The sequence below is a fragment of the Rhinolophus ferrumequinum genome, chromosome 13 (genome assembly GCF_004115265.2).
Source record: "Rhinolophus ferrumequinum isolate MPI-CBG mRhiFer1 chromosome 13, mRhiFer1_v1.p, whole genome shotgun sequence".
NCBI lineage: Eukaryota > Metazoa > Chordata > Mammalia > Chiroptera > Rhinolophidae > Rhinolophus > Rhinolophus ferrumequinum.
Genome location: NC_046296.1, coordinates 44,709,156 through 44,732,906, shown reverse-complemented (window position 1 = coordinate 44,732,906; position 23,751 = coordinate 44,709,156). Strand labels below are relative to the sequence as shown.

At 37.3% G+C, this 23,751-nt stretch overlaps 1 protein-coding gene across 1 annotated transcript in view; it reads right to left on the bottom strand.

Annotated features, from left to right (window-relative positions):
• Nucleotides 1–23,512, bottom strand: part of CDKL4 (cyclin dependent kinase like 4) — a 35,218-nt gene extending 11,706 nt beyond the window's left edge. Inside the window, exons 1-7 of the mRNA XM_033125398.1 lie at nt 23,366–23,512; nt 14,999–15,219; nt 12,872–12,993; nt 5,494–5,566; nt 2,351–2,441; nt 1,241–1,438; nt 526–608 (exon numbers count right to left, since the gene is read on the bottom strand). Of these exons, the coding sequence (XP_032981289.1) occupies nt 526–608; nt 1,241–1,438; nt 2,351–2,441; nt 5,494–5,566; nt 12,872–12,993; nt 14,999–15,166 (735 nt within the window). The 5' untranslated portion in view covers nt 15,167–15,219; nt 23,366–23,512. The remainder of the gene's footprint in view (nt 1–525; nt 609–1,240; nt 1,439–2,350; nt 2,442–5,493; nt 5,567–12,871; nt 12,994–14,998; nt 15,220–23,365) is intronic.
• Between the last annotated feature and the right edge of the window lie 239 nt (nt 23,513–23,751).

The window sequence follows — 23,751 nt, the reverse complement described above, 5'->3', positions numbered from 1 at the left end:
CATCGATATATTCCCATAGAAAGGCAAACCCACAGCAAGAGTGTGGACTTTTGATTGGGATACAATGAGGATCATTTTGTAGAATGACCTTCCCATGTGAAAAATATACATTGTGAAGAAATGCTTTTTATTGATTTGAACTCTGTTTCACATGCTGAAAAGCAGAGAATATATTTTTTTTTCCCCCAGAATAAAGAGGACTATAGTAAGTACTGTTTATGTGAAAATAATTATTTCAAGAAAAGGTACCTGAGTGTTTTGACTAAAATGATCAAGGTATTTATGTAAGGAAGTAAATATACTTTCACTTCAAATTTAACATTAAATTAATCTTTGGCTAGGACAAGTAACTTTATAAGCATTCTCCTGATTCATTTTATATAGCTTTCATATAGTTTCTTTGATCTGTGTCAGTGTGTCATAAGGAAAACAGGAGCCCAAAGCACTCATATTAAAAAAAACAACTACCCCTTTAAAGAAAGGAGCAACACAAATACTAGTAAACATTCAAAATCGAGTAGTTACCATGTCTTCTGGTTCAGGAATACTGATGCCATGGAAAAACTGGTTACTTTTAAAGATAGATTGATGTCTTGGGATTAGTTTTCCTGTAAAATACAAACCACATAATTCAGAAGTTTAGTAAAAATAATATAGTGTTTAAATGGTTAACTTCTGAGGTCCAGATGTGAAAGAAATACTGAGCCTGGCTGTTAACCTCCAGACTTGGGAGGAATATATCACTGCAAAAACACACCTTCTCAGGTCAGGTCAATTCTCCCACACAACTCTCTTTGTCACACATAGCTTTGTCTGACATTCAGCCTCCATCAGAAAAGGAGGTAAGAAAATGGTGAGGAGGGCTTTATACACATGATCTCATTTAATCTCATAACAGTCAAAATCCTCTTTTACAGTGGACAGAAATTGCATTTGATCATATCTTTTCTTCAGAGTGAGGTCTATGCAGCTGACCCATATACTCAGCCCAATATGGAAAGTAAATGTAGAGTTCATTCCATGGCCAAGTGGCTTGCCTCAGAAAGGAATCTAGAAACTCCTCAGTGGGAGAAGTAATGGCTCTGCATATTGAGGAAAGGGTTGGGCTTTGGCTACAGCCCAGAACCACCATCCTGAGTAGCACACTGGAGAGGCAAGAAAGCTCCTGCTGTTGATTACAATGACATGCTATTACTCTAACAACTTAGCAACTCTGTCAGCCAGAAAATGTAACTCCTACCAAGCGTTCTGATTATCAGGTAAAGCTGATCCACATCTGATTTTCCGGGCCAGAGTGGCTGGCCTGTCAGGAGCTCTGCAAAAACGCAACCAGTAGCCCAGATGTCGACTGAAGAACCGTACTGAGTATCCCCCACAAGAAGTTCTGGAGCTCGGTACCATCTTGTAGCGACATAATCAGTGTAGGCATCCCCTGGAACTGCAAATGCATCAATCAAATGAGGTGGGTCACATTCTCCCAACATGCGAACCATTCCCAAGAGCAGGTCAGGCATTCAGGTAAGCTGCAAAAACGCTCAGAGCCCTTGTACTCCTAACAGTTAATGCAGTGAGGAACTGAGTCAACAGTTACACTGTGTACTCAGATAGTAAATTCAACTTCCAAAGGCACCTTAGCTAGTGAATATCTATATAATCCCAAACAGAGGGCAGGGGGATTGAGAATTTCAGTAGTATGACTTCAAATCTAAACCAACTTCCAAATGCATTGCCAAGTTACCCGTGTCTGGGTCTTATCAAGATACTGATTATGTGCATAGCCACCTTCCAATGTGTATGTTGCTAATACATATTTTTGCCCGCTGCACAGCTCTAGATTTGGGGAGAAATACTGATTTGTCCCCCTTTCTCTTTGGTTCCTCCCTGCCAGGGATGACTTCCATTTTCTTAGCACTGTCTCTGAATCCTCTCTTTGTTACTCTCTAGTCTCACCAGTTTCATGAAGTTTTTTCCAACCACTCTAGCCAACATTAGTATCTCCCTTCAGGGAACCATCTGCACCTTCACTTTAGCACTTTATCGCAATCGTCTTGCATTAGTCTTTTGTTCAGATTGTAAGTGCATGGAGAGCAGAAATGCATCATATAATTCTTTTCCTCTCCTATGGGGCAAAGCATACAAATGTGACATCCAATAAATTCTAGCTGAATGGAGTGGAGTTGAAGTGCAAACTAATGCAGCGACAAAAGGTTAAAGTGAGATTTTCCGTTTTGAATAATAACAATATAACACTAAGCATGCATTCGATATCTAAAGTAAGAACTTATATTAATTCATAATCATCATCTAAATTGGATGTAAAAAATTGGATTAGTAAAAAGTTGCTACTTACTCAGAATTCGTGCAAATCCAAAGTCACAGATCTTGATTATTCCTTGCTTAGTTATCAGAATATTTTCAGGTTTTACATCTCTGTGAATACACTGTAAGATAACATTTGACTATTTCTCTGAGCCATCAAAATTACAAAGCATAATAAACAATAACTATTGGTTTAAATGACATATAAACATAGCTTGTGAGATAAAAACAAATATGGTTTTCCTTCCTTTTTCTAAAAAACTTAAAATTGGCAATTTTTCACTTGTAAATCTTATCATACCAAAAGAGAAAAATCAAAATGTTACCATATAAGTGAAGAAATGTGGGATATGAAAGCTGATTTTTTTGGGGATAGAGGGGAAGTGAATATCATATGATTATTTCTTCCATTTTTTACCAGGTCCTATTTAAACTGTAAGAGGTAAAACCTTAGATGAGATTAGACCCAATGTACCTCCAATAAGAACTGCTGCCACCCAAGATGACAAGTCAGGGCGAATACTGCAGATTTGTGAAATTGGGAAAACACTTGAATGATAACAAACAAAGCTCATTTATAATCAGAATGCCCATATTATCATTTAAATCAGGATGTGTGAAAAGGAGCTCTATTATATGCCAGGACAACAAGCACAACCACAACTGTCGGGTGAGCTAGGATGGACAGTCCCCTACTTCGGTTGAGATACCAAAGCATTTGGCCTCAGGTGATGAGTATCGTATTTATATCCTCAACAGTGAGCTAACCTGGACCGATCAGCAGCCTCCAGAGAGAGGACCACACGATGCTGTTAGGTCCCTCCTGGGTGAGCAGGACGCCACCAGGAGGCATTCTCATCTCTGAGAAGCCTCCATTAGTCTTCTACATGTACAGACCTATCGTTTGCTGCACCTTTGTAATGACCCTGAATGAAGCAGATGCTCCTGGCTGGACATGAGGGCTAAGCAGGGGGCATGGATGAAGGCAGGCCGAGCAAGCCTCACTCACCATGATTGTAGAAGTGGCGAGTCCATGTTGTGGAGGCCCTGGGAGAAAACAACTCAAGCCCTATTCTTCAGAACTTTAGCTTTCCAGTTTATCCTCCCTCCAAACGGGCAAAGAGATAAAAGTGATGTTGCTCTTCTTCTACAACTCAGCCCTCATACAGAGCTCTGTGCTTTTCAAAGCACCTTCATGTGAATTAAAAAATCATTTTAACTACACATAAAGCTCCTTTAGCAGCCTTAGGTGAACTTTAATACCTCCCATATCATGCTGGAAAGCAACAGAGATAGGGATTCAACTCAGCATCATCTTCAGTAAGTATTTGAAAGCACAATTTGCATTATGAAAAACAGATTTACGTATTTTGTGAAAAAATATCCCTCTATACTTTTTAATAAAAAATAAAAGCTTCTGATTTATTCTAACAAAAACTTCACTGACTGTCTTAATACTAAAGGAAGTTTCTCTTAAGTACTGAAATTTAGTTCCACGATTTTGTACTCTTCTTTGGCAATCCTAGACTACTATGATACACATTCTGCTGGCATCAAAACTGACCATATGGTAGTCTGTATCCTTGCCTCATCGCGCCACTGTGTAGGCACCAACTCAAAGGGTCTAGAGTTTTTGGGTTTTTTTTTTAAACTATCATTATAGCAAAAGTACCCAGGAGCCAACTTAAAGAAACTCTCACTGACCTAAGATGGGACAATTTGAACATCAGAGAGAACAATGATTGCTAAGGATTGAAACACATCAAATATATAAAATCTGTCGATTTATAATGATTCCCTACACCCCATAAAAATCCCTTCATTGTTCACTCTTGGAAGTTGCTAAGACACCAACTCATCACTCTGAGTATTGACAAGTAAAGGAAATAATCGCGTATTTATCTTACTGTGTTTTACAGTAGCCAGAGTCCATGAGGGTAAGTTCTTCTCTATAGAATACCAATTAATAAATGCAGAAGGAATAATAGAATTAGAAAATCACCACATTTTAACCCTAATGAAATACTGGAGGATGCTAAAACCATCAAGTAAAAGGTTGACAGTGATGTTGATATTGGAGGGATCCAATGAATACCTCCTGAACGCACCAGTCTATTTTAAGATTATCAAAAGTGGGACAACCAGATATTAGATGCCTCAGGATGTTGATGCAATAAGTATACAGCACTATATATGAAGTATTCTTGTCTAAGAACTGAACCCAAAAATGATCACGCTTCTCCATATAAATACCAATTTACAGGAAATACAGGTGAAAGAACAAGTTCAATTACACACAGGAAGCAATCAGCCAAAATGATCCCTGTACCACAGCAGTATTCAAAGTGTGGTGTTGGACCAGCAGCTTCAGCATCAACTGGGAAAATGTTAGAAAAGCAAATTCTTAGTTCCTACCCCAAACTTATGTCATCAGATACTCGGGGCAGGCCCGGAAAACTATGTCTTAACAAGACCAGGGGATTTTGATGCACACTCAAGTTTGAGAACTATGGCTCTAAAAAAATTAATGATAAAAAATTTTAAAAAAAGATAGGGGAAGGAGGATTGTTATAGAATAAAAGACTTAAAACACATAAAAACAAAACAAAACCAACTGCTATGGTGGGTTACACTACTGATGTCCTGAAAACTTCTTTTAACTCAATATAAAAATAATCACAGAAATCATTAGTATTTAGGCAAAAGGAAACACTGTTTACACAAACTTTTAATTCATTAGGAATTAGCCTGTTTCCCCGAAAATAAGACCTAGCCGGACAATCAGTTCTAATGTGTCTTTTGGAGCAAAAATTAATATAAGACTCGGTATTATATTATATTATACTATATTATGTAAGACCTGGTCTTATATTATAGTAAAATAAGACCGGGTCTTATATTAATTTTTGCTCCAAAAGACACATTAGAGCTGATTGTCCGGCTAGGTCTTATTTTCGGGGAAACACGGTAGTAATTTGATTCTTACAGAAATTTGGAAAAGGCCATGAATAACGCATTGCTTTGCCTCATATTCTGTAAATTTCTTTTGTTTTGCTCTTCTGGTTCTTACTTTCCCTCCTTTTTTTTTGTAGCTTTTCAAAGACCCCCTTGAGGTGGTTAGAAGAAAAAAGTCATCATGAAGAATTAACAAATACATTAGAAAGTGTTACTTACGTTATGTTTATGACAGAAATTAAGAGCTTGAAGTGTTTGCCATAATACACTTTTGATCACACCATCAGCAACTCTGAGGAAAAAAATAACAAAGGAAATGAAAACTCCTAGAATGGAGTTACGGAGCAGAACTGGGAACAGAAATGGAATGGATGGGGCTTGTCATGGCCAAGGGACACAGTGCAAACGGTGTCTTGGAAGTCGTTTTTTAAAAAATGTTTTAATGAAAATTTCTTTACTATTTTTTCATTATATAATTTCCTTTTGAAATCTGAAATTTTTACACCTGTAAAAATGATACACGCTTATCGTGAAAATTCAAACAATATAGAAAAGAAAAGGAATTAAAAAGTGTTGACTCAAATCTTGCTACCTACCCCCAAATAATTGCGTTATATAACGTATGGTGGCCATCCCGTTAAGCATCTCTGTTTTTCTCCCCTCTCTGCATTTACTTTTCTACTTTAATTTTAGGTAAGTACATTCATAATGTTCAAAATTTTAAAAGTATAAAAGCATGTCCATGAAGAATTCTCTCATACCTGCCTAGCCACCCAGTTCATTGTCTGCCATTTCCCCCCGCCTTTCAGAAACATTTATGCATAGAGATACAAATGCTAATATGTATACAGGTATTTTAGTGCTGTAAAGGATCTCATTATATGGATGTACATCATAATTTATTTAGTCCCCACTGATGAGCAATTAGGTTGACCAAATTTTTATTTCTAGAAACAATGCTTCAATGAATATATGGAATCATCCATCTTATTGCAGTTGTGCGATTATCTTTCTAAGGTAAGCTGTAGAAGTGGGACTTCTGGGACCAACAGTAGGCACACATTACATTTTGATCCTGCAGGGATAAACTTCAGGTAGACCCGAGACCTGGTTTTGCAAGAAAAAAGGCATGCTTGAAGACTGATCTTCAATTTACCCAGTTCATGTTGGTGGTAAACACTCAAGCTAGTGCTGGAGTTGTTTTGTAACAGTGACTTATACCTGGTACACAGCCAGGGGAGGCCCATGAGAATGGGAGCCTGGGAGCTTGTGTCCCTGCAGAATCCTTACTCCGTGTGGAAAATATTGGAAAGCACCACAGACAGGTGTATTTCCCATTGGGGAACTGGAGATCTGAGCAACTTGTATTTTGGCTAGTAGTAGTTACTTTGTGTAACCATCTCTATAAATTATAGCAATTACACGACCTTTAACTTTGCTGTTGGTATCTCTCCAATGCTCCCATCACTGTCTCATGAATGACACCTTCACAGTTATGTACCGCCAAACCACCCTCTCTAAGGAAGGTTATATCCATTTCTACTCCCACCAAACATCTGTGCATTAAAGTCCCTATCTCATCATTTGGCTTTGCCAGTGATAACAATCTGTGGTTAAAATAAAAAGATCTTATTTTGGTTTTCATTTGCATTCCATTAGTTATTAGTGAATTTAATTTTCACATGATTATTGACCATTACATTTCTTTTTTTGTGTACTTCCTGTTCATAGCCTTGATTGCTTTTTTGATTGGTCTGTTTATTCCTTTTTAAATTGATGTATGTAGACTCAGGGTATATCAGAGTCTGCACATATGCTACAAATATTTTTCTCAGTGTGTTGTTTTTCAATTCTGCTCATGAGATGAGATTGTTGTTTGCATATTTCAAAAATCTGAAAACATGATTTCTTTTACTAAATGTCTACTGTAAATTTAATTAAAAAATGTAAAATTATTTAATATTGCCAATGCATATTTGGATATTTAAATCATATGTTTAAATCACTTTTGAAAAACTGAACTCATCATGCAGATGATAGCTGGCCTTCCAGAACAGTGACACGGCCTATATATAATGACTCAGTTATGATACTAGCAACAAGACATCACTATGTGAGGTTGGGATATACACTGAGACAGCAACAAGTATATGGAGGAATTTTTCTCGGAGCAGTTTCCAAATCTCAGATCACAATTGTGGTAACATACCCTTGACATCAGTGGTCTGGTGGCAGCCCTTTGACTCTAGTACTTTTCATTATTAATATTGCGAAAGTACCAAATTCTCAGGATTAAATCCCTTTCCATTTGAAATTTCTGGAGAGGTTTCTATTTCCTACACTGAATTCTGATATAACTTTATCCTTCTCCTCCCTTTGCCTAGAGCCAAACTTGAGACAATATTGTTTAAATTTTGTGTAAAAATGGAACAATACCCCATAAGTTTATCAAGAAGTCTATCTCCTAGGAGTCTGGGTTTTAACATCTACGTAAGTTCATAAGATGAGGGTCTGAGATCAGATGAGGACAGGAGATGGGACTGAGACCCTGCACAAAGACAAAAAGAGCCAAAGAGACCTCCCCCATATTCTCCCCTTCCTCCCCTGCCCCTGCAAATAGTAAGGGGCCCTCATGTGAGAATGAATTGGAGTGTGAGGAAAACAATAAGGAGGCAAGTGTGGCTAGAACATGAGTGAACTGGTGAGGCTGGCCGTGGCCACACCACAAGGGCCTAATAAATCTTAGTAAGGAATTTGGATTTTATTCTAAGTTTAAAGGGAAGTCATTGAAAGGATTCTAGAAGGCAAGCAACATAATATGGAGAATAAATTTCTGGAGGAAAAGTGGATACAGAGAGGTTAATTAGGAGGCTAATTTAAGAATCCAGGTGAGATTTGGTGATTTAGAATAACAGGGTGGTTGTGGTAGAGGGAAGGTAAATGGATTTCAATCCTTGGGAGGGACTGGCCAAAGTAACACATGGCCCTAGTCATGCAGAAATGGAATGCTGGGTGGGATCTAAGGACGCCAAGCACAGAGGAGCAAGTACTGGAATTGGGAAACCAGGTCAGGGCGAGAGTTCACAAACTGGCAGAATCCTGGTTACTAGTGCGAATAACATGGAATTAGGCATGAAAAAAATGTCATAAGAAAGTCCTGAGCTACTGTTGTGGAAGAGGGGTGTTTAACTGGATCTCACATGAGGTGGCATGGCTCTGTTCAAAACAGAATCTTTAGCTCAGATTCCAAGAAGGCAGATTCTATCTTAGGCAAAACAACATATATACCAAGTAATAACTATTAGGTTGGTGCAAAAGTAATTGTGGTTTTTACAATCATTTTTAACCTTTTAAACCCCAATTAGTTTTGCACCAACGTAATAGAAACAAATTCCACTGATCTTACAAATATAAGATAGTTATCAAAGAGAATACAGATTCACACAATGCTTGTTGCAGAAAGTAGAGCATTGGAACAGTATTTAGCCACAGGCAGCATTTTTCAAAGCATTTTGGAGTGAAATAAAACCTTCTGTAGAAATCAACTGACAATGTTTAAATACTATGCTTTGGGCGAGTGCAAAGACAAATACAGAAAGTAATGAAGGCATGAAAGCAAAAACTAGACATCCTAGGTCAAGACTGAAAGGGTTAATAAGAGTAACATGACCAGAGAATTCAGACTAGATTGCTGAGACTGCTCATAGCTACTCTGGGGAATTCTCATGCTGACATCAGAGCTCATTATCTTTTAGTTTGTTATGTAACTTAATATGGAAAACTTAATTTCATTATCAGTACTCAAGATGCATTGAATCCTTCTCAGTAAACCCTTGCTATCCTAGAGCAAAATCCAACCAGTACTATGGCCTACCAGCCAAGTAATGATTTCACTATTAACCTCATCACCTTTCTCTCCTACCACATTTCCACATCTACTCCACCCCAGCCCCATTAGTTTCAGCTATTCCCTGAACATGCCACACTGCTGACACCTCCAAATCGTTCTATTTATTGTTCCTCCTACTCCCCTCTCTGGGCATTCTTTAATTCCTCAACGTGCTTCATTTTTCTTCAAAGACTTGTAACTCTGCAAGGACTTAATCTTGTCCATTATTGTAGTTCTGGGGTTTAGACCAGTACCTGGTACCTAATAGGTGTCAACTAAGCTTGTTTCTCTGGCATTCTCAGAAATTTTATAATGAACACCCTGTAATAAACCCCTTTTTGCTTACACTAGCTAGAGTGCATTCTGTCGTTGAATCCTGACCAGTTCAGAATATGATACCAGAAGTGGACACGGGAAACAAATTCAGGCCTCGGGAATCTAGGATTGGCTCTCTGACTTAGGGAGGTTTGAAGGCAGGAGAATCAAATTACCATTAGTGACTGGAACACTAGTAAATGGGCACCCTGTGATGGAACAATCATTTTAAATACTCACCTGTGGTCACCTGGAATGAAGTGCCTATACAAGGCAAGGCTTTGCTGGACTGAATGGGATTGAACAATATGGGAAAGGAATAAAAAAAAAGTGGGGGTGGGCTGGCCGTTTCTCACCTCACTGGAAAAATTAAAGAAAAAAGGGACAGGCTTAGGGCTTTTAATGTCTTGGTTCAAGGCAGTTAGGAAATTAGTTCCAATGGTTGCTCTAAAAGAACCTCTTGCTTCTTGTATCTGTAGGACTCACCCCACGGACCCACTGGGACTTACCAAGAGATGACTGGAACATCAGACACAGAATAATCCTGCAGGATGCTAAATGATAGCATCGACTGAATTTATGTGGGGTTAATTAATTTCTCAGTTAATTAACTGAGCAAGAGATATCCTTCGAAAGTTGAAATGTGACACTTGGGACTATTCGTATAACTAAGAACGCCGACCAAACATTCCTTGTTATGAGAAGCAGCCCCCACGCTTGTGTGATGCAGCTGGTTTGGTCTTGTTGAGGACCCCCCCGCCCCCCGCCAAGATCTCACTTGAAGTAGTTGCATTGCATGGAAATGTCTATTCTTCTCAAGGCTCCTCTCCCACCACCCCTCAATTATACTGAATGTTCTACTAGGTAACCTCATTTTTTCATATACCATTTCATGAATATTTCTCCAGGAATATTAACTATTCTCCTACAGCTTGCTTTTATGGGCTGGATGCCTACTGTTTCATTGCATGGATATACCAAAGTTCATTTAACCCAATCTTTACTGTTGGAAAATTTGGTCAGTCCCAATGTTTTTTGTTGTAAATAACGACATATTGAACATTCTTATAATTTTTTGCACCTACCTGATTCTTTTCTTAATATAAATTTTCTAAATGGAATTTCTTAGTCAAAGGATGAAAACACTTTAAAAGATTTCCATACATAGTGCCAAATTGCCCTCCTAATTATACGAGGTCTGACAATTATGTTCGCGAACTTGTTGCAACGATGTTGCTAACCTTTTTTTTGATATCAGAGGGATTATTCATTATGAATTTGTACCAAGTTTACTGTTATTTGTATTAGGTTAACCAAGTTTAGTATTTGGAAGCGCTGAAAAGGCTGTGTAAAAAAGTTAGACAAAAATGACGTGAACTTTTCACCAATTCATGGCTCTTGCAACACGACAATACACCCACTCACATGGCACTGTCTGTGAGCAAGTTTTTAGCCAGTAAACAAATAACTGCATTAGAACACCCTCCCTACTCACCTGATCTGGCCCCCAAAGACTTCTCTCTTTACCTGAAGATAAAGGAAATATTGAAAGGAAGACATTTTGATGACATTCAGGACGTCAACAGTAATATGAAGACAGCTTTGATGGCCATCCCAGAAAAAGAGTTCCAAAATTGCTTTGAAGGGTGGACTAGGTGCTGGTGTCGGTGCATAGCTTCCCAAGGGGAGTACTTCGAAGGTGACCGTAGTGATATTCAGCAACGAGGTAAGTAGCACTTTTTCTAGGATGAGTTCGCAAACTTAATTGTCCTATCTCGTATATACACTCTCTCCAGCTGTGAATGACAATGCCTTATTTCCTGACTTTAATAATACAGAGTACATTGATTTTTGAAAAACCTTTGCCTATTTAATTTCTAGGTAAGAAATGATACCTTATTTAAAAATTTTGAATTTATTTGATTAATAGGGAGGATAAACATGTTTTCATAGGTGTATTGGTTGCGTTTTTCCCCTTTTTGTAATTTGCTTTTTTCATATCCACTGGATGTAAGTTCCACAAGGTTAGGCAACTTTTTTTGTATGTCTGTTCTCTGTTGTATCCTTAGCACCTAGCCTGGCACAACAGTAAGAGTTTACTTTTTTTTTTTTGAATGATTTTCTAAGTGGGTGCTGTTCTTTTTAAAAAATTGATTTGCAAAATCTGCATATGTAGATATGAAATTAAATGAATTCACAATATGGCAAATAATTTACCCAATCTGCCACTTCCGTTTTAGTTTTGTTTATGGTATTTTTTGTCAAAGGGAATCTCTGAAACTAATGATTTAATATTTGGCAGTTAAAGTTCCCTTTCTTTTTAAAAAAATTTTCTTTATTTAGTTTTTTTCAAGTTGAAAAATCCCATTGGCATTCTGATTAAAATTTTGTGCAATCAATAAATAAATCAGGAGGCAGTATATTTATATTTCCATCCAGAAATATATGTTCATAAAATAAAATTTTTTATGTTAAGTTTTATAGTTGTCTTTATGCAGAGTCTAACAATTCTTTTTATTCCTAAACTTTGTTATTGTTATTGGTATTTTAATGGGATCCTTCTCCCCTAGATTTTCTAAAGCGCTGATTGGTACAAAAGCTGTTAATTTTTATGTGTGGAATTTGGAGTCATTATACTGAATTCCATTAGTTTTAATAACTCTTTAGGCAATTCTCTTAGATTTTTATAGAATAAGATGAATCAAATAATGACAATTTTATCTTGTTTCCAAAAGTTATATGTTCTATTTGTTTTTGTTATTACATTCCACTGGCTAGAGCTCTCAGAACGATGTTACATTATAGTGGTGACAACTGATGTCCTTGTCTTGTTTCGTACTTTAATAGTGGTTCCTTTAGTGCTGAGTATAAAATTAGCTGTTTATTTGAAGAGGATTTGTGTGTGTGTGTGTGTGTGTGTGTGTGTGTGTGCGTGTGTGCGCTAAGAAAGTATTTTAATCCTAGTTTGCTAAAGGTTTTTGATTTTGTTCTTTTAATAATCTGGAAAGGATGCTGAATTTATCAACTGCCTTTTCAAGTTTTAGCAACCATATGTATTTTTTTTCCTCCTTTAACTTAGTGAATTACATTAATAGATGTCCTAATATTGAACAGTATTAATTCCTTGAATTTAAATAATCCAATGTATAATTTAGCCTCAAAATGCATTGTGATTTATATCTGCAGTAAGTTTGTCTTCCGAATTATTTTTACTCTAGGTTAATATTCATTTGCCCTGTGAGCACATCCTGAAACTGGAGGGAGGTAGCCAGTAGGTGTATCTGGATAGATAGGGGAACTGTGGCTCAGATTTGAAATTTGCCACAGTTAATCCCACATATAATAAAATTGGGACCTGGCCATACAGAGATCTTCAGTTTCTAGATTACTTACCCATTTGGATTTCTTTCCAGTTCATTTAAAAGTGTATGATCACAGTATTCAAAAACTAAATGCATTTTCCTTTTTCTCCTGAACACCTCAATGAGGTTCACAAGATTTGGGTGTTTTAATTGCTGCAAGGAAAATGAGATACAAAGTTTGGTGACTTGTTTCTTGTAAGAGTTTCTCCCTAGATCCCTTACAATTTTAAGAGCAGAAGGCCTTGTTTATCATTCTCTATGCATATCTTGTAGAACATTTTATTACAGTTACTTACAAGAGAAACTACTCTTAGTAAGAATCATGGAATCTTAATGTTGGAAGAAAAATTTAAGAATTTTTCTAATGTATCCATAATAGATGGTAACTAAACTGCTTGAATCTCTCTGGAGATTCCAAATAAAATACACAACTTAAAATATAAGCACTAAAACCAAAAATACTTCATACATTTTGTGGAAATTTAAAATATACAAGTCATAAAATAACCTGAATAAAAAACTGAGGAAATGGAATTATTGAGTAAAAAACTATAAAAATCATCAGTATCCATTTAGCTTACATATTGCCATGGATTTAATGCAAATGTCAGCTGGATTTAAACCCAGTCTGGATTTTAGGGTTGACTCTCAGAAATACTAGATCCCAACCTTCAAATCTGATTAAACCGACTACTCTAGGAGTCCCTACAGTTAGTCTGTTTTTAATTTGTCATTTTTCAGCTTTGTTGTTCTTTGATTTTGGTGTTCTCTCTTATGCTTAGATGTTTTATGTGTTAAATTCTACTCCCAAACTGAAGCATTTCACAAGGTAGCTTCTGTTTAATGTTGTAAACCAAAGGAGAAATCCTGATTAAGATAATCCATCACTAGAGCAACTATGTATCATCCAGTCAGGGTAATGAGCATAAACCAGGTCTGTCCCAGGCAAATCGGCATATATGGTCACCCTCCATATAGCTAGGGTGACTGTGTAATTTAGCTTATAAACCAGGACACTTGTGAAAGAGGATACCAACCAAGCCAACTCTGGGAAAAAGCTATGGAGCAGGACATGTGATTACTCTCTGAATAGAGCCTACTGCTGGCTACAAGGTAACAGTGAATTGTTTTCCATCAGGATGGATACACTCTTGAAAACTTCCTGTATATCAAATTCCATTTTAAACAAAACACTAGAATTTATTAGTTGAGGTAACTTGCTATAGATAATATTTCAAAAGTATAGAAAATATAACTATTATCTCCCTTTAAAAACTGGATTTTGGGGGATTTCCTAAAAACAGATGACACATGTCAGAAGTAAAGGCTGGCTGTGTATTTTTGAGGAAACCACAGGAGTTTTGTTACTCAAAGTGTGGTCCATGAACCAGCAGCTTCTGTGCCATGAGGGAGTTTGTTAGAAATGCAGAACTTCAGGCCTACCCCAGGCCTTTCCACACCCAGACTGCACATTTCAACAACGTCCACAGGGGATTCTGATGAACATTAACATTTGACAAGTGCTGCCCTACGCCCCCGTTTCCTCTCTGATGAAATAAGCTACTGCATGAGCAGCATCTCTGAGGTCTCTCATGGTTCTAAAACTAAGACTTTTTTAGGATAGGAAAACGTTTACATTGAAAACTTACGAATTCTACATGTCAAATCCTACCAGAGTAGAAACAACCATACCAAAAACATGTGTAAAATGGGTACACATAGCTGGGGGTGGTATTCAGTATGTCTAGGAACCAGTGGAGAACAGGCAGGACCAGTCCGTATCCACGCTGAGGGGCGGGCGCTGTCCTGTGGGCCCCTTTGGGCCAAGAGACGCTCTTTTAGTTGCTGGGAGGAGGCTTTGGGGAGCGGGCAGAAGAAGGCCAGGGCTGGGGGAAACGAGGGGACTTAGGGCAGTGGATATTTACCAACCAGAAGGGGCGTACTTCAATATTTTAACAATCTACAGCTGCAGTCTTAATGTCAGCTGCTAAACATCAGAGTGGCCGAAGTCCAAAGTCACGATCAATTTATTTCCCAAAGTTGCTGATACAAAGGAATTTAAGTCTAACAGGGGAAAAATATGACTTTAAAATTCTCTGTAATCTTGGCATACATATTTCACCCAATACCATATTAGAGATATATAGAGTTAACCTACCTTCAACATTCGTATTTCTCTTAGTGCTATTTTCTTAACAACAGGATCATCTTCAGATTCCACAAATTTTTTAATAGCTACCACTTGTCCAGAGGTTTTGTTTCTGCATTTGAAAACAACCCCGTAAGACCCTTCTCCAATCTTAGCTAATTTTTCATACTTTTCCATTACAGAAGTGACTTAAATTGCTGTATTGATTGACTTGCAGTACAATGTTGCACCTGGAAAATGAGATGACTCCGCTTAATCAAGTTATCAAGGACAGTGTTCCCACAGATTATTATATAAAACCAATTAGCCCAGGATGCCGAACGTTTATTTCCATCGATTATTTTCAAATACACTTAAAAATATTTGGATATTATTTCATTAGTTTAGTTCAGTCCTATGCAGTTCTTCCAGCTACTGCAAAAATTTCATATGCCATTTCTCATAACAGGTCTGTGTTGGTTTCAGTTGAGTTAAAAGTATTTGTGGAAAGGGACTTTATTCAATCTATTGTTTTCATTATCCTCAAGTCAATGATTAAAATCTGATGCTATAAAATCCAGCTGAAGGAGTATTTCATACTCTTGAACATGGTGGTTATCTTTTCCCTCTTAACCCATTCGAATACTGCAGACTAGAAGAGTTGAGAACAAGACAGGGTAAAAAGTGCTATACTTCCACCTGGTGGAGAGAAGAAAGAGAAAATGTGGGCTGTTGAACAAAGCAGCCATTAAAAATGATAACAAAATCTTTTTAAAGAATTATTTATTGTGCTTTTCTATGTATGAAGGAACAGATCCTTTAATTCTTAGCTCCCAAAGAAAATAATAGTAAAGCACAAAAAAAGGCAAATTTCTCTAATTCTTCACGAATGCTTTCATATCTATAGTGATTTCTACGGAAATACTGTGTTTAATTTTTATCTTGTATCACCCGTTTGTGAATTTTGTGATGACTAGATTACATGTCGAATAAAATAAGGCCAGCATGATTAAATAAATCAGTCTAGGAATTAAAAATATAAAAATTCTAATTAGTCTTAAAAATCCCACCTCACTTTATCCAGCAGAATCTTGTTAATATACTCTAATAATAAAAATAGCTAGCACTTAAATAACATTGTTCTATGCAAATTATATATAATCAACACAAATATTCCATGAAGTAGGTGTTATTTTTATCCAACTATACAGACGAAAAAACTGAGGCACAATGAAGTTAGTATAGAATTAAAACCTAGGCAGTCACATTCCAAATATCATAATTTTAACCACTACATTATAGTGCTTCTCAGTTAATTCAAAAGAATGCACAATTTGAAGAAACACTTACTCCAGGTCTTGGTATTAATAAAATGTCATGTAAAGAGCTGACCACTTTAAAAATTTCTGATGTTTTAAATGAACACCCCCCTTTTTTTTTTAACTTCACTAATGTTTAGCCTTTTCCATCAACAATTATCTCAATGAAGAAAAAAATCATGTACTCTCACTTGCCACTATAAAAATATCCAATTGGAAAAAGTATTCACTTGGATAAATGACTATTAACATACTATTTTACAAAATACATTCTATTCTCTCTCTTATTAAAGCTCAAGAATACACAATCAAGTAACACAAGGAAATCCATCACAGATTATGTTTGGAAAACTCTGTTAATCATGGGCATGCATAAGGAAGACCTGAGGAGGCCTAAAGGAAAGTTAAAGCTGAAGCAGATTTGATGACTAACTAATTTTGAATGCACTCCCCAACCCACACATTAATCTATTGGGAGAGGGTGAAACACTTATGGCTGGGCATGTTTGTATGCCATCAGTGCCCAAATTATCAACCACTAAGCTATGGAGATAGTGGTGACTTCCAGAAAGCCAGACTGAAAACATAAAAAACTGAACAGAGATATCAGCAACCATACACTTAGAAGGAAATAGATTCTGCAACACAGGCAGGCTGCTAAAACAAAAACCAACCCATTAAAAAAAAAATCCACAAAAGAAAACTGGAATTCAGAATTGCTACAATATGTTACCTAACATGCCTAGTTTTCAACAAAAATAATTATAACACATGCTAAGAAAAAGGAAACTGTGACTGATATTCAGGAAAAAAAGTTCTATTTAAATGGATTATGAGTGGATTCAGATGTTGGACTTAGTGACAAAGACTTCAAAGCAGCAATTATAAATATGTTCAAATAATTAAGGCAAATTACAATTTAAAAAATTAAAGGAAGATATAATGACAATGACTCAAAAAACAGGGAATCTCAACCGAAAAATGAAAAGGATAAAAAAGAACCAAATGGAAATTTTAGAGTCAAACACACAACTGAAATGAAAAATTCACTAGATATACTCAACAGCAGATTTAAGATGGCAGAAGAAAGAATCAATGAATCTGAAGATAAATAGAAAATGACCAATATAAAAGAGAGAAAAAAGACTGAAAATTAACAGAGTTTTAGAGACCTGTGGGACAAAATAAATAATACCGACATATATTTAATAGGATTCCCAGAAAGAGGAGTGAGAGAAAGAGGCAGAAAAATCTATGTGAAGACATATTGGCCAAAAACTTTCCAAATTTAATGGAAAACATTAATCCACAGATTCAAGAAGCTCAATAAATTCCAAGTTGGAAAACATAAAGGCATCTATACCTAGATGCATCATAATCAAACTGCTGAAAACAAAAGACAAAGAGAGTATCTTGAAAACAGTGAAAGAGAACCATTCACATAAAAGGGAACAACATGCTTAATGAATGACTCCTCATCAGAAAAACAATAGCAAAAAAAATCAGTAAAACAAAAAATTGGTTCTTTAAAAAGATCAATAAAATTGATGAAACTTTAGTTAGACTATGAAAAAAAGAAATAAAAGTTACCAAAATCAGGACAGCCCTATAGAAATTAAAAAGATTATAAGAGAACATCATGAACAACTTTATGCAACCAAATCAGACAATTTGAACAAATGCTTAAAAAGACACAAAGTAACAAACTGGCTTAAAAAGACACAAAATAACAAAATAACTCTAGAATAAACAGAAAAATAGAAAACCTGGTTACACCCATAAACAAATGAAAAAAACTGAATTAATTAAAAATCTATCCACAAAAAAGGCCCAGGCTCAGAGAGCTTCACAGGTGAAATCTACCAAATATTCAAAGAAGAATTAATACCAATCCTTCATAAACTGTTCTAAAAAACAGAAGAGGAGGAAGCATTTCCCAACTCATTCTACAAGGCCAATATCACCCTGCTACAAAGTCAGACAAGGAAATCCCAGGAAAACTACAGATCATTATTTTCATGAACACGGACACAAGAATCCTCAACAAAATAATTAACAGAAATATATAAAATGAATTATACATCATGATTATGTGGAATTTATCTGAGGAATGCAAGGTTGGTTTAATATCTGAAAATCAATAATGTAGAATAACATATTAATAGACTAGAAAATAAAACTACATGATCATCTCAGTAAATTATATGAAAAAAAGCACTTGACAAACCTAGCACCCATAGATGATTAAAATCTCAACAAACTAGGTATGAAAGGGAACTTCCTAGAGGGCATCTGTGAAAAACCTAGTTAACATCATGCTTTATGGTTAAAGACTGAACACTTTCCCCCTGAGATTGGGAAATTCTTCTATTTAACATTGTACTGGAAGTTCTTGCCAGTGCAATAAGTCAAGTAAAAATATTAAAAGTATAGAGATTGGAAATGGAAAGAAAAACTCTCATTATTTGAAAATGGCATGCTAACTTACTGTATGTAGAAAATCCCAATGAATCTGCAAAAAAAAAAAAAAAAAAAACCCAAACAGAAACAAAAACAAAACCCAATTAAAAATAATGAACAAATTTGTAATGTAGTAGGACACAAGATCAATATACAATAATAAATTGTATTTCTATATACTGGTAACAACCAATTTGAAAATGAAATTAAGAACACAATTCCACTCCCAATAACATCAAAAGAGTGAACTACTTAAGAGTGAATTTAACAAGTGAAGTGTACAGAAAATTAAAAACATTTCTGAGAGAAATTAAAGAAGATCTAAATAAAAGAGAAATGCAATGGTCATGAATTGGAAAACTCAGTAAGATGTCAGTTCTCCTAAATTCACCTATAGATTAAATTCAATCCCTATAAATATCCAAATAGGCTTTTTTGGGGTAGAAATTGACAAGAGTACCCTAAGATTCACCACGGAAATGCGCAGGATCCAGAATAGCCAAAATAATTTGGAATAAGAACAAACATGGAAGACTTATATTACCTGACTTTAAATTTTACTATAAAGTTATAGTAAATCAGGAGAGTATGGTGTTGGCATACACACACACACAGACACACACAGACACACACACACACACACACACACACACATCCCTAATGAATCAGAATAGAGTCAAGAAATAAACCCTTTTATTTATGGTCAATTGATTTTGACAAAGAAGCCAAGACAATTCAATGAGGAAAGAATATTCTTTTCAATAATGCTAGGACAATTTGGTATCCATATGCAAAAATAAACAAACAAAAAACTCCAAAAAACTCAGATAGCTTACCTCACACAATATATCAAAATCAACTAAAAATGGATCACCAACCAAAATGTAAGAGCAAAACTATACAACTTCTAGAAATAAACATAGAAAAAAAATCACTGAAACTTCAATTAGGCAAAGATTTCTAAGATATGAACCAAAAGCAAGATCCATAAAAGAAAAAAAATTAATAAAATGGAATTCATCAAAATTAAAATGATTTCCTCCTCAAAAATAATTGTTCCATTAAGAAAATTAAAAGATGAGCCACAGGGGCCAGCCCGGTGGCTCAGGTGGTTGGAGCTCTGTGCTCCTTACTCCGAAGGCTGACGGTTCGATTCCCACATGGGCCAGTGGGCTCTCAACCACAAGGTTGCCAGTTCAATTTCTCGAGTCCCGCAAGGGATGGTGGGTAGCACCCCCTGCAACTAAGATTGAACACGGCACCTTGAGCTGAGTTGCCGTTGAGCTCCTAGATGGCTCAGTTGGTTGGAACGTGTCCTCTCAGCTACAAGGTTGCCGGTTCGACTCCTGCAAGGGATGGTGGACTGCGTCCCCTGCAACTAGCAACGGCAACTGGACCTGGAGCTGAGCTGCGCCCTCCACAACTAAGACAGAAAGGACAACAACTTGAAGCTGAACGGCACCCTCCACAACTAAGATTGAAAGGACAATTTGACTTGGAAAAAAGTCCTGGAAGTACACACTGTTCCCCAATAACGTCCTGTTCCCCTTCCCCAATAAAAATAAAATTAAAAAAAAAAAAAAGATGAGCCACAGACGGAAGAAAAAATATTAGCAAATTATGTATCTCATAAAGGATTTGTATCGAGTACATAAAGCCCTCTTACAACATAGAGTACATAAAGGCAAACCCAATTTAATGAACAAAAGATTTGAACAGACATTTCACCAAAGAAAATATACAAATGTCCAACGAGCACATGAAAGAATGCTCTTAGTCATTATAGAAACGTAAAACCACGTAAGATACCAAAACACACCCACTAGAATGGCTAAAATCCAAAAGACCGACAATATCAAGAGCAGATAAGGTTAGGTGAAAACTGGAACTCTCTCACACATCAATGGTAGGGATGTAAAATGGCATAGGCCCAGATGGAAAACAATTTGGCAATGTTTTAAAAGTTAAACATAAATTTAACATAAGAGTTAAACATAAACACAAACCGTAATTCCACTTTTAGGTATCTACTCAGGGAAAAAAAATGTCTACACAAAGACATGTATGCAAATGTTCCTAGTACCATTATTCGTAAAAGTCTCTAACAGAAAGCAATCCAAATGTCCATCAATTGCTGAGTGACTATCCATGCAACGAAATACTATTCAGCAACAAAAAGGAACAAACTACTGATACATGCCATACTGTGATGAACATAATAAATAACCCAAGCCCTCCCTCCCAAAATAATGCTGTGTAGAAAGAAGCCAGACACAAAAACCCCACATATTGTATGATTCTATTTACGTGAGAATTCTAAAAAAGGCAAATGAGCCACTGTGAAAAACACAGAATCAGTGATGTTTTTGCCAAAAATGCAAAACCTGAATCTAATCATGAGTAAAGTTGACAAAACCAAATTGAGGGGCATTCTACAAATAACTAGCCTGTGTTCTTAGGGAAAAAAAACCGTCAAGGCCATGAAAGACAAAGATTAAGTACTACTCCAGATTAAAGGGGACTAAAGAGATGTGAAAACGAAATGCAGGGTATGAACCTTTAAGTGGGGGGAAAACTAGACAGAATAATACGGGGGTGATTGGTAAAACCTGAATACCGACATAAAGTTTCCTGATTTGGTAATCTGTATTGTGGTTATGTGAGAAAATGTCTTAGTTCTTAGGAAGTATACACTGATCTATTTAAGAGTAAAGAGACATGATCGATGTCCGCAACTTAGTCTTAGAAACTAGATATAGTGGAACTAAAGTGTCTAAACTCCTTTTTTCCTGCATATCTACTTCTATTACATGAAAAACTTTTTTCTCAAACATCAATATAATCAGATATCGTCTTTCCTCAAAAATGTCGTAGGGCCTCTAATGCCACAGAATAAAGTTCATATTGTACATGATATTTACTGTCCTTTGCACCCTGGTCCCAATGTACCTTTTCCGCATTGCTTCTCGGATTCTTCCCCAAACACTTTCAGGTCTCAAAGTCTCTGCTTATACTACTGTTTGGAAGGTTTGACATCAAAACCCTCTTAAGACTTTTGCAGTTCAACTTAAATGTCTTTTCTGCTTAGCCTTCCCCAAACCCCAAAGGCAGGCTCCTTCTCTGCACACATATTGCATTAACAACTTCCCCACTACTTTTTCACATTTTTTTTTTATCCTATCTGACTTGCACGGTTAGCCCATTGCCTGGCACACAGCAGGTGCTCCACCTACTATAATTTTATCCTCTAACCTTTCCACTAAATATGTATAATTTTCCTTTTTAAGCAAAGGCAATAATTAGATTTTGATTGTTAATACAGTACTTGGGCAGGAAATCAAGAACAGTGATAAAGGTATTGGCAGGGAATAGATGCAATTGGTGAAAATATTTTCATAGTCATTACTGACCTCCAACCTGAAGCTATATACCTCTTAGCTACCGGGCCTCCTGACTTCAGAATTTACCAAATATTTGACTGTTAATAAAGTTCTGTGTACAATGGCAAAAACATGTATGGCCCTAGGACCGTGGGTGAATAGGGAAAGATAAACAGAGATAGTTGAGTGGATTATTAAATGCTTTGAAAATTTTCTGTTTAATTTCCTTAGTCTTAAGGATTTGCAAAAGGATGCACATAGAAACAGAGAAAACACTTGGAGTCAGATATTTTCCAGCACTGTGTCACAAAACCCCACAAACAAGCTAATGAATAAATACATCGAGAGAAGGAAAACAAAATTAAGAAAGAGAGAGGAAACAGGATGAAAAGACACTTATTAATATTAATTTCCTAATCTAAAAGTTCCTTGGAAACTCGTGTAAACAGTGACGTTAGGAATGGGGCGGGGAGGGGGGTGGGAGAGGGGAGAGGAGGGAAGGAGACTTTTTCAATACCAGGCCAGACCAGTTACAGGTTGGTTCTACAGGCTAAAAGTCACAATTTGCTACGTTGTTGTTACTGTTTCCAAAACAACCAAACGTTATTTATATTTAATAAAATTGACCAGGATAATGGGCGTCTGTCTTAAAATACGGAATTACAGAACGTCAAAAGTACACACACCTGTTTATACATTTATCATGGAGATAGTACAGCTAGATTAATTAAAAGCATCCCCAGAAAACCAGAAGACCACAAATTTACGTAATTCAAGAAACGACTTTTGTTAAAAAAACATCACATTTCATGTGGACACACAACAGGTATGAAAGTTTTGCATATATCGTTTTATTTCCAGGCCTCTAAACTAGTCTCGACCCTTCATTCAATGGCAGTTCAGCTTCGCCACACAGGGGTCTCCCGAAGCGCAGAGGCGCCCTTCGCTCCCTCCTCTGCCGCCACAGCAGCCTCGTCCCCCCGGCCGCACCCCCGTCGCCGCCCTCTCTTCAGCGCCGCACCTGCCTCCAGTCGCCAGGGAGCCGCACCGGCTAGGTAGTGTGGCCGGTGGGAGCCATTTGTCACCTCTAGCCCCTCGCCCCCTCACCCCTTCCTGTCCCTCCAAAGGCCACCGAGGGGAAGGCAGCGGGGACCCCTCATCTAGACTCCACCTCTCTCTCCATCACACCCCGCGCGGACCCCCATCTCCTCCCGCCCGCCGCGGACACCCGCACTTACGGCGCGGACCTGGGCAATCGTGACGCAGCCTCAAGCAGCCCGGAGCAGCACCAACTCCGGCGCGGGTCGCTCTGCGCACGCAGCCGCCCGCGCAGCAGCTCCGGAGCCGACCAGCCGCGGCGTCTCCCAGGCAACCGGACGCGGCGGCCCGGAAGGGCAGAGCGGCTTCCGGAGCGGGTTTCCCCGGCACCGGCTGCAGGAGAAGCTCGCATCCCGGGTTCATCCACAGGTGGGTAACCTTGGGGACGCAGCAACAGTTTCTCCTCAGAGAACCCTTTAAAATGCCCTGAAGGCGGCGCTCGGGCATTTACACTACTTTCCCAATAACACTGTGATTATACTGGCCTGGTCTTTTCCAAGGCCTCGAGCACTAAAATTAAGCACCT